Genomic DNA, 12,540 nt, shown 5'->3' with positions numbered 1-12,540 from the left:
GTATGGCAACTGCTCGGCATCTGACTGCAAGGTGCTACAGAGGGTAGTGCGTATGACCCAGTACATTACTGGGTCCAAACTCCCTTATATCCAGGACCTCTATACCAGGCGGTGTCCGAGGAATACCCTAGAAATTGTCAAAGACTCCAGCCACCCAAGTCGTAGACTGTTCTCTGCCAAGTCTGTGACCAAAACACACGTAAAGATATTCTAAACCCAAGCCACAAGACTGCTGAACAGTTAATCAAATGGCTACCCAGACAATTTACATTGACCCTCTCTATTTATCTTAATTGTTTTGCACTGAATCCCTTGCACCGGCTCTATGCACACTCACTAGACTCACACATACTACACTGACCCGCCAACACACACACACACACACACACACTCACACTCACACTCACACTCACACTCACACTCACACTCACACACAAACACACACACACAGACACACTTCACATACGCTGCTGCTATTCTGTTTATTATATATCCTGATTGCCTAGTCACTTTTACCCCTACCCACCTACACACGTACATACTGTATTACCTCCATTACCTCAACTACCTCCTACCCCTGCACATTGACGCGGTACTGGTACTCCTTGTATATAGCCTCATTATTGTTTTTATTGTGTTACTATTTCCGTTTTTATTTATCAAATAGTCTCACTTTTTAACTCTGCACTGTTGGGAATGGGCTCGTAAGTAAGCATTTCAATGTAAAGTCTACACCTGTTGTATTCGGCGCCTGTGACCAAACACGTTTGATTTGAATCCAGGTGAAAGCTATGATCCCTTATTGTCACTTGTTAAATGCTCTTCAATCAGTGTAGATGAAGGGGAGAAAAAAGGTTAAAGAATGATTTTTAAGCCTTGAGACATGGATTGTGTATGTATGCCATTTAGAGTGCGAATGGGCAAGAAAAAAGATTTAAGTGCATTTGAACTGGGTATGGTAGTAGGTGCCAAGCGCACCAGTTTGAGTGTGTCAAGAACTGCAACGCTGCTGTATTTTTCACACTCAAGAACAGTTTCCCATGTGTATCAGGAATGATCCACCACCCAAAGGACATCCAGCCAACTTAACTCAACTGTGGGAAGCATTGGAGTCAACATGGACAAGCATCACTGTGGAACGCCTTCTCAAATTAAGGCTGATGACAAAAAGGGGGTGCAACTCTTTATTTGGAAGGTGTTCCTAATGTTTCTTATACTCAGTGTATACTCACCGATAAAGGGGAGATGGGCTTCCCTGGGCCTCACAGCTGAACACCACGTCTCTGTTGTTTTCCTGGGAGTCAACAGGAAACACAATGCTGCCAGGCTGCTTGGTGAACACTGGGCTCTGCAGGACACTGCTCTCTATAGGGGACACACAGTCAAGACAAAACAACACTCAGCTTACACGCAGACTCAGACATCAAACCTGCTTGAAAAACAGACAATTAGTCAGAGGCAGCAAACAGGCCAGCCCTGGTAAAACCATTAGAGGGCCAAACCCCAAGCAGACAAAACATATAAATGAATTCTGCCTGTCACAGCACCATGGCAGAGAAAAGAGTTATTGGAGGTGAGACGTGTCTTCAAAAGCTATTTAGGCAGTAATAGGATAGCTACTGATTTATACCTAACAACAGTCGGGGACACATTTTCATTTGCCTTTTGTCAACTTGAGTCCTATTTTCCAAGAGTTCTATTGGAGTAGTTGTGTCCCTGTTGACGTTTAAGCATTTAGTTGTGCAGTTAGCCTTCCTTGGCTGTGGTTTGTATTCTCTCACTAAAATGACACACAGAATGGAAATCTCCATTACTCCATGGGCAGCTGGGAATCCAATGGGCTATCTGTGCATGACTTCACAAAGCCTTTAGTGTCATTAAGCCATGGGATAAAGAATAAGTGACTGCATCTGCAACCATTCTTACCTTTGGCCTAGAATGGCTGCATTTACACGGGCAGCCCAATTCTGATCTCTTTTACACAAACTGGTTGTTTGACCAATCACATTTCACATCAGATCTTTTTCACAGCTGATCTGATTGGTTAAAAGACCAATTAGTGAAGAAAAAAATCTGAATTTGGCTGCCCGTCTAAACGCAGCCAATGTGATTCAAGGGTTATACACCACATTACCCTTCCAATCTCCAGCCATTTTCACTATAGGCTGCAGTAGCAGCAGACATACTGTAACAAGATCCATCAAGACATGACTGTGGACTGTCTGTGGAGTCATTTTGAAACAAACAAACAAAAGCAGAATGTATTTAACAGCTGCCTGTGGCTAACCTGGCTAAAAAATACTAATGGCTGATTCCTGAATTGTTTAAAACATCAAAGGTCAATGTTCTTATTGGCATGCGGTAGGGGTGTGTATTGCCATGTACAATGGAGAACCAGGCCACTTATTTTGTGTCCGGAATAGAAAAGCTTTTTAGCAGCAGGATGTATCGATGCTACATTGTGCAGTACATAACAAAACCACTCAAAACACGACAATTTTCATTATTCAATGCAATGTTTAAATAAACAATAACAGCCAAAATACCTTACTGGTGGAATGATTTCCTGTGTTTGTGACCATAGCTTTTGTGCTACCCTCTCAAATTGCACAATTTGTTAAATGACATGCTTCAGATATCCTGTGAGCGGTCATTCAGACATTTTTTGGGGAAAGATTAACTCTGTTTTCCCTAGAACTTTGCATTGTTAATGAACACATTATTTTGTTGTTACGTGTTTGGGATCTTCTCTAAGGTACCTCCCCTGAGGAAAAACTGAAAAACATGCTGGAGATGTGACGTGACTGATAAGGTAATGTGACAAAATGCATTTCAAAACAAAAACCACAATACAGTTCCCCCTGCAAACCTAAAATATTTTCTTCCTGTTTTCAAACTATGCCTGTTGCAAAAACGATTTGGCAAAATAATGCACGTAAATTCAACGACTGAAGATAGTTTGCAGTAAGTTACCTCAAGTCTAAACTCATATCACCTATGCAACAGATTTGACAGTCAGAACGGGGTATGGTTCTGTAGTAGGTGCCAGGTGCACCAGTTTGTGTCAAAAACAGTTCCCCATGTGTATCAAGAATGGTCCACCACCCAAAATACATCCAGCCAACTTGACACAACTGTGGGAAGCATTGGAGTCAACACTGAAACAGCATCCATGTGAAATGCTTTCCACACCTTGTAGAGTCCATGCACTGATGAATTGAGGCTGTTCTGAGGGCAAAAGGGGGTGGATTGTACAACTCAATATTAGGAAAGTGTTTGTAATGTTTGGTATACTCAGTGTATAGTGAACTGTACATCATATTCTACAGTACAGGTAAAAAGTCTCCTAGAAATGAACATACGTTGTTGCGAAAAGTGCAAATCAATCCCAGAACAACAGCAAAGGGCATTGTGAAGATGCTGGAGGAAACAGGTACAAACGTGTCTATATCCACAGTAAAACGAGTCTAATATCGACATAACCTGAAAGGCCACTCAGCAAGGAAGAAGCCACTGCTCCAAAACCACCATAAAAAAGCCAGACTACGGTTTGCAACAGCACATGGGGACAAAGATCGTACTTTTCTGGTCTGATGAAACAAAAATAGAACTGTTTGGCCATAATGACATTTGTTATGTTTGGAAGAAAAAGGGGGAGGCTTGCAAGCCAAAGAATACCATCCCAACCGTGAAGCACGGGGGTGGCAGCATCATGTTGTGGTGATGCTTTGCTGCAGGAGGGACTGGTGCACTTCACAAAATATTTGGCATCATGAGGAAACAAAATTATGTGGATATATTGAAGCAACATCTCAAGACATCAGTCAGGAAGTTAAAGCTTGGTCGCAAATGGGTCTTCCAAATGGACAACAACCCCAACCATACTTCCAAAGTTGTGGCAAAATGGCTTAAGGACAACAAAGTCAAGGTATCACAAAGCCCTGACCTCAATCTTGTAGAAAAGTTGTGGGCAGAACTGAAAAAGTGTGTGCGAGCAAGGAGGCCTACAAACCTGACTCAGTTACACCAGCTCTGTAAAGAGGAATGGGCCACAATTCACCCAACTTATTGTGGGAAGCTTGTGGAAGCGAACCTGAAACGTTTGACCCAAGTTAAACAATTTAAAGGCAATGGTAACAAATACCAATTGAGTGCATGTACACTTCTGACCCACTGGGAATGTGATGAAAGAAATAAAATATGAAATAAATAATTCTCTACTATTATTCTGACATTTCACATTCTTAAAATAAAGTGGTGATCCTAACTGACCTAAGACATGGAATTTTTACTAGGATTAAATGTCAGGAATTGTGAATAACTGAGTTTAAATATATTTGGCTAAGGTGTATGTAAACTTCCGATTTGAAATGTATATATATTTCCCAGCACAAGATTCTAGTTTTATACATCTGCATGATATGTGGCAGAGGAAACTTGTCAGGTGAAAACACCCGGGTATACTGCCGCTGGGTGCTACAGCGCTCTGAATTCCCACCAGGCTCAAATTGGGGACTGCATTTATTATTGTGATATTCACACATGCTTCCCCATTTCTCATGCAAAATGCAGGTTATAAGAGAGAGAGATATTTTCATCTAATTTGAATGTGGTCATACTCAGGTTCCTTAATTCCCATTGAGAGAGTAAGGTTTGAAGTTTATAGATTAGTCTATCCAGGTTAGTCTCATCCAGGTTAGACAGCAGCAGCATTATTGTTTAATGGAGAATACATTGGAGAGTGGACATGTCTAGACAGAGGTCATAAAACCTATTCCAAAAAGATAAATTAATCACATTTTAATTTTGTGTGATTACTATTGCATCCAATGTATTCTCCATTAAACAATAATGCTGCTGCTGTCTAACCTGGATGAGACTAACCTGGATAGACTAACCTGGATAGACTAATCTGGGGCAGCAGGGTAGCCTAGTGGTTAGAGCGTTGGACTAGTAACCGGAAGGTTGCAAGTCCCTGAACAGGCAGTTAACCCAGGCCGTCATTGAAAATAAGAATTTGTTCTTAACTGACTTGCCTAGTTAAATAAAGGTAAATTAAATAAAATTGCCATCTGCAATAAGACCAAGCCAATTTGATTCACCCACTGATTGACCTTGAGGGACTTTAAATGGACATGAACTTTAATTCTCAGGATGTTTATTTTTTTCATCTGGAAAGAAAATTATCAAACTAATTTGTTCCTGATTCAATGAATAATATAACTGAATTTAACAGACCCCACTGAAAAGAGGATTTTATTAATCAAATAAATATGTGCATTTTTCAGTAATTGATTCCTAGTGTCTCTCGAGATTCCCTTTAACTTACTGTAGCCACAATGGCAAGACAAACTGAACATAATCAAAACATTTGCAACCAGTGAGAGCTGTTAAGCAGATTGAAAATGCTCTGTGAAGGGCTTGGCTGCTTCCAGACTGCTGTCTGTTATCACTCTGTAAATAATGTGCAGTACAAAAATGATGTGTGTGTGTCTGTGTGAGTGTGTGTGTGTGTGTGTGTGTGGCGTCAATATGCATGTGTGTGTGTTTGTGTGTGTGTGTGACTAGCACATCAAGATGCCTTATTTTTATCTATAGCCTCATGAAGTGATGCATATTGCATATCATTGAGTGTTAAACCACTGTGTTTGTGCAAAGCATGATGCAAATAAATTCATGACTCATTTCACAACCCTTCAACCAGGTATGTGAAAACTGGTTTATTATCTTACAAGAACGTAGGCTTATGTGGTATTTGAATGGGTTTATACAGTGCATTCGGAAAGTATTCAGAACACTTGCCTTTTACACATTTTGTTACGTTACAGCCTTATTATAAAATGGATTAAATAAATGTTTTTCCTCATCAATCTATACACAATACCCCATAGCAACAAACCACCCTAAGCACACAGCCAAGAAAATGCAGGAGTGGCTTCGGGACAAAATCTCTGAATGTCCAGCCAGAGCCTGGATTTTAACCCAATCAAACATCTCTGGAGACCTGAAAATGTCTGTGCAGCGCTGCTCCCCATCCAGCCTGACAGAGCTTGAGAGGATCTGCAGAGAAGAATGGGAGAAACTCCCCAAATACAGGTGTGCCAAGCTTGTAGCGTCATACACAATAAGAATTGAGGCTGTAATCGCTGCCAAAGGTGCTTCATCAAAGTACTGAGTCAAGGGTTTGAATAATTAAAATTATTATTATTTTTTTTTTACAGAAATGTCTAAAAACCTGTTTTTGTTTTGTCATTATGGGGTACTGTGTGTGGATTGGAGACGAAAATAAGATATCATCAATTTTAGAATAAGGCTGTAACGTAACAAAATGTGGAAAAAGTCAAGGGGTCTGAAAACTTTCTGAATGCACTGTATACACTACATGACTAAAAATATGTGGACACCTGCTCGATGAACATCTCATTCCAAAATCATGGATATTAATATGGAGTTGGTCCCCCTTTTGCTGCTTTAACAGCCTCCACTCTTCTGGGGTGGTTTTCCACTAGATGTTGGAACATTGCAGCGGGGACTTCCATTCAGCCACAAGAGCATTTGTGAGGTCGGGCAATGATGTTGGGTGATTAGGCCTGGCTCTCAGTCGGAGTTCCAATCCATCCCAAGGGTGTTCAATGGGGTTGAGGTCAGGGCTCTGTGCAGGCCAGTCAAGTTCTTCCACACCGATCTTGACAAACCATTTATGTATGGAGCTCGCTTTGTGCAAGGGGGGATTTTCATGCTGAAACACGGTTGCCACACAGTTGGAAGCACAGAATCGTCTAGAACGTAATTGTATGCTGTAGCAATAAGATTTCCCTTCACTGGAACTAAGGGGCCTAGCCCAAACCATGAAAGACAGCCCCAGACCATTATTCCTCCTTCACCAAACTTTACAGATGCCACTATGCATTGGTGCAGGTAGTGTTCTCCTGGCATCCGCCAAACCTAGATTTGTCTGTTGGACTGCCAGATGGTGAAGAGTGATTAATCACTCCAAAGAACACATTTCCACTGCTCCAGAGTCCAATGGCAGTGAGGTTTACACCACTCTAGCCAATGCTTGGCATTGTGCATGGGGATCTTAGGCTTGTGTGCGAACAGCGAACAGTTCTTGTGCTGACGTTGCATCCAGAGGTTAGTTTGGAACTCGGTAGTGAGTGTTGCAACCGAGGACAGATGATTTTTACCACGTGCTTCAGCACTCGGCGGTCCCTCTCTGTGAGCTTGTGTGGCCTACCACTTTGCAGCTGAGCAGTTGTTGTTCCTAGACGTTTCCACTTAACAAAAACAGCACTTAGAGTTGATCAAGGCAGCTCTAGCAGGGCAGAAATTTGACTGACTTGTTGGAAAGGTAGCATCCTATGACAGTGCCACGTTGAAAGTCACTGAGCTCTTCAATAAGGCGATTCTACTGCCAATGTTTGTCCATGGAGATTTCATGGCTGCATGCACGATTTGATACACCTGTCAGTAACGGGGGTAGCTGAAAAAGCCGAATCCACTAATTTGAAGGGGTGTCCACATACCTTTGTGTGTGTGTGTATATATATATATATATATATATATATATATATATATATATATATATATATATATATAGATTCGTGTGTGTGCACCAGAATTCTTCTTTTCCATTATGTTTTCCATCTTACTGGAACAAACAATATAATTTCAGTAGAGGGTGTCTGTGATAAAGAATAAAAGAACAAACATCTTGTTTGCTTGCCCCCGCTGCAGTGAGGTTGAGCTGGCATAATTGGACTTGTTTTCTTTCCACTCATAGAGACAGAGTCCTTGCTGGTTAGACTAAAGTCACCAGGGATGTGACAGACACGTGTGTAATTTAGTCTCAGGTCCACAATGCCTACTTCCCTTGATGGATGATGTAACAACAGCACAGACTGGATAATACATATTATATCATAAAGCTACTGTACAGGTTGGGGGGGAGGTCGAAGACGCCGACAGAATGTTCGACCAACAGGCAATTGACAAAACTTTCAAGGTTTGCACTACAGTACGTGCATAGAATTGCTGTTCTCATCTTTGCATATTCTAGTTGCGCATTATTGAGGTAGTGGACTTGAGGACAGTGGACATACATTATTTAATTCAGTTAGTCACAGACAACTTTTACTAACACAACTGTATTATGCCAAGTATAGTTGCTACATCACCAGCCTGCACTTGCCTTGGCTTAATATACTGGTCAACTTTGAACCAGCTTGCATTAGACAAAGTTCCACCATGGCAACTACTAGGCAGTCACACAGGAGGAACAAACAAACCACCATGCATGAGTCACAGTGACTTGCTTACTCATAACAATGAGTAAGACATGAGAAATCCAAAGAAATTGTAAAAAAACCACCCCACGGACCCCCCACAATAATCCCACCCTGACAACGAGTATATGCTATCAGTTATCTATGTCTGACATGTACTATAGAGCTGTGGCTCGGAGTATTGTTTCTTCATCCAATGTAATGTATTCTCAGTGAATTTAGTGATGTTTATTCCCCTTGTTCATAGAAATTTGTCACTTAAGTTGTTAGGTTTATGTCCCATCCTACATCCTGATATTACCCGGTTCTGACCATTAGATGGTGGTGTTCCTACTATTAGCAGATTTTTTTAAAGAATCCCCCACCATCAATTTTAAAGGGATACCTCACCCAAATTCCAAAATGTCCTTAACCTGTAAGCAGTTTATGGACAAGGTATGACAGAAACCCATGTGTTGGTTGTCTTTACCTGGCCACTGTTCCAAACACAAGTGGTTGGTGGCACCTTAATTGGGGAGAACGGGCTCATGGTAATGGCTGGAGCGGAATCAGTGAAATGGTATTAAACATGGTTTTCAGGGGGGAAAGTGAGGGGCAGTTCCTCTTGCTGTTCTGTACAGTGGTTGCTCCACTAAAAGTTTTGCAATTATGCTGCGGGATTTAGAGGTAATTTGTGGTTTAGTACGGTACCCTGTGTCACTACTTCATTGCTCCAGACCAGCGCAAGGGGGAGTTAGAGCTCTGATTATGCTTTTGGGTCCCAAGAAGCTACTGTGTCACTGTAGTACTGTAGCCTACTCCCGACCAGTCACATTGTACAGTTCCTAAGTGGCGTAGCGGTCTAACACACTGCATCGCACTGCAAACTGTGTTGCTACAGATGCTGGTTCAATACCTGTGCCGGCCTCGCCTGGCAGACCCATAACTTTTTGGTTTCTCTCCTTCTAAAAACAGAAATAAATAACAAACTGGCTTTATTCACAAATTAGTAACATGTTCAAGAATGTGCTTTTTCTCGCTCATTTTAAGTTGTTTGAAAACAAAATAATCCTCAAAATATTGTTATTTTTTAAACAAAGCGATTATTATTATTAATTTAGAATTATATAAGAGCCCCTTGGATATTCTCACAGATATGTTATTAAGCAGGACAATATATATTGGTCATATTGGTCATGGCTCCCGAGTGGCGCACAATGGGATTGCCTTGCAGTTCTCCAGCTGTATCCACTGAAATAGTGGTGGGTGTGCGAGGTTCAAGGCACGAGGGCAGGGGGCACGGGATAGGCTGCAGAGCTGCACACAGAGGACTGACCTAGCCCATGGGAAAGGGAGGAGGAGGAAGGGGGAATGGGGAGGGGTGGACCCCCACCCTGCCACACTGAGTAGCACAGAGCAACATTTTAAGGGGCATTGCACTAATAATGGCACTGACTAGGGAAACGTTCTCGCTGTTCTTAGTGACAGTCTGCACGTTCAGACTAAAACAATGTAACTAATAATGGCATCTTTATGCTTTCACTAATAAAAGAATGAAAAAAATACTCATTCAAAATGCCAATGTTTATATAGTTATGGATCCATAACGAATTACTATGGGAATAAATATCACTGAATAACAGATATATTGTAACAAAGTTGTCTAATGAAGGTAAACAAACTGTTGCTAATTTGAAAATACTCTATCAAACACACACGGTCATGTTCTATAGCTCCATTATGGCTATCAGCTCAGCATTTAACACCATAGTACCCTCCAAACTCGTCATTAAGCTCGAGGCCCTGGGTCTCGACCCCACCCTGTGCAACTGGGTCCTGGACTTTCTGACGGACTGCCCCCAGGTGGTGAGGGTAGGAAACAACATCTCCACCCCGCTGATCCTCGACACTGGGGCCCCACAAGGGTGCGTTCACAGCCTCTCCTGTACTCCTTGTTCACCCATGACTGTGTGGCCATGCACGCCTCCAACTCAATCATCAAGTTTGCAGATGATACTACAGTGGTAGGCATGATTACCAGCAACGACGAGACGGCCTACAGGGAAGAGGTGAGGGCCCTCGGAGTGTGGTGTCAGGAAAACAACCTCCCACTCAACGTCAACAAAACAAAGGAGATGATCGTGGACTTCAGGAAACAGCAGAGGGAGCAACCCCCTATGCACATCGACGGGACAGTTGTGGAGAAGGTGGAAAGTTAAGTTCCTCGGCGTACACATCACGGACTAACTGAAATGGTCCACCCACACAGACAGTGTGGTGAAGGCGCAACAGCGCCTTACCAAAAACACTCACAAACATTTACAGATGCACAATCGAGAGCATCCTGTCGGGCTGTATCACCACTTGGTACGGCAACTGCTCCGCCCATAACCGCAAGGCTCTCCAGAGGGTAGTGAGGTCTGCACAATGCATCACTGGGGGCAAACTACCTACCCTCCAGGACACCTACACCACCCGATGTCACAGGAGGGCCAAAAAGATCATCAAGGACAATAACCACCCGAGCCACTGCCTGTTCACCCCGCTACCATCCAGAGGGCGAGGTCAGTACAGGTGCATCAAAGCTGGGAGACAGAAGATGTTTTTCAGTCTCAAGGCCATCAGACTGTTAAACAGCCATCAATAACATTGAGTGGCTGCTGCCAACATACTGACTCAAATCTCTAGCCACTTTAATAATAAAAATTGGATGTAATAAATGTATCACTAGTCACTTTGAACAATGACACTTTATATAATGTTTACATACCCTACATTACTCATCGCTTATGTATATACTGTACTCTATACCATCTACTGCATCTTGCCTATGCCGTTTGGCCATCGCTCATCCATATATTTATATGTACATATTCTTATTTATTACTTTACACTTGTGTGTATAAGGTCGTTGTTGTGAAATTGTTGTTTTTAATGTATTTTTATTTAAACTTTATTTAACCAGGTAGGCTAGTTCAGATCAAGTTCTCAGTTACTACTGCGACCTGGCCAAGATAAAGCAAAGCAGTGCAACACAAACAACAATACAGAGTTACACATGGAATAAACAAACATACAGTCAATAATACAATAGAAAAAGTCTATATACAGTTTGTGCAAATGAGGTAGGATAACGGAGGTAAGGCAATAAATAGGCCATAGTGGCAAAATAATTACAAATTAGCAATTAAACACTGGCGTGATTGATGTGCAGAATATGAGTGTACAAGTAGAGATACTGGGGTGCAAAGGGGCAAAATAAATAAAATAGATAACAGTATGGGGATGAGGTAGTTGGATGGGCTAATTACAGGTGGGCTATGTACAGGTGCAGTGATCTATGAACTGCTCTGACAACTGGTGCTTAAAGCTAGTGAGGGAGATATCAGTCTCCAGCTCCAGTGATTTTTGCAGATTAGATTACTTGTTAGATATTACTGCATGGTCGGAACTAAAAGCACAAGCATTTCGCTACACTCGCAATAACATCTGCTAACCATGTGTATGTGACCAATAAAATGTAATTAGATTTGATTTGATTTATTAGCAAGTAGCTGGACGATAGACCTGCCTAGAAGGAGGGTAGGGGGAGATTTCTATCGTTCTATTTCTTAGTTAGGTTGGTTGTGATTGGTTGCAATTTCAGTTTAATCCACTGTGATTGGTTGCAATTTCAGTATAAGTACAATTTCTTATTTAGAAAGACAGCCTACTCCTTCCTCCCCATCAGAGAATTGAACCCCAGTGTCCCACGTGCCCGCACAAAAGGAGGAATCTTTAGCTAAATAGCCCAGTACTGTAGCATACTCCCGACCGTCACATTGTACAGTGCCATATTTTCCGTTCCATCCTATTTATTTTATTAATTCACCTTTATTTAACCAGGTAGGCCAGTTGAAAACAGGTTCTCATTTAAAACTGCGACTTGGCCAAGATAATGCAAAGCAGTGCGACACAAACAACAACACAAAGTTCCACATGGAATAAAAAAATGTACAGTCAATAACACAAAAGAAAAAGTATATATAGAGTGTGTGCAAATGGTGTGAGGAGGAAAGGCAATAAATAGGCAATAGTAGCGAAGTAATTACAATTTAGCAAATTAACATTGGAGTGATAGATGTGCAGATGATGATGTGCAAGTGGAAACACTGGTGTGCAAAAGAGCAAAAAAGTAAATAAAAACAATATGAGGTAGGTAGATTGGATGGGCTATTTACAGATGGGCTGTGTACAGCAGCAGCGATCGGTAAGAAGCTCAGATAGCTGATGCTTA

At 41.8% G+C, this 12,540-nt stretch overlaps 1 protein-coding gene across 4 annotated transcripts in view; it reads right to left on the bottom strand.

Moving 5' to 3' along the window:
• Positions 1–12,540, bottom strand: part of LOC110494608 (contactin-4) — a 215,710-nt gene that overhangs the window by 141,048 nt on the left and 62,122 nt on the right. For all 4 annotated transcript variants that reach the window (XM_021569831.3, XM_021569833.3, XM_021569832.3 and 1 more), the window contains exon 3: positions 1,233–1,365. In XM_021569831.3, coding sequence (XP_021425506.3) covers positions 1,233–1,365 — 133 coding nt within the window. The remainder of the gene's footprint in view (positions 1–1,232; positions 1,366–12,540) is intronic.

Source organism: Oncorhynchus mykiss, chromosome 17 (assembly GCF_057628025.1).
Source record: "Oncorhynchus mykiss isolate SJ-2025 chromosome 17, ASM5762802v1, whole genome shotgun sequence".
Classification (NCBI taxonomy): domain Eukaryota; kingdom Metazoa; phylum Chordata; class Actinopteri; order Salmoniformes; family Salmonidae; genus Oncorhynchus; species Oncorhynchus mykiss.
The sequence above is the reverse complement of the archived record's forward strand: the minus strand, read 5'-3'. Positions and strand labels throughout refer to the sequence as shown.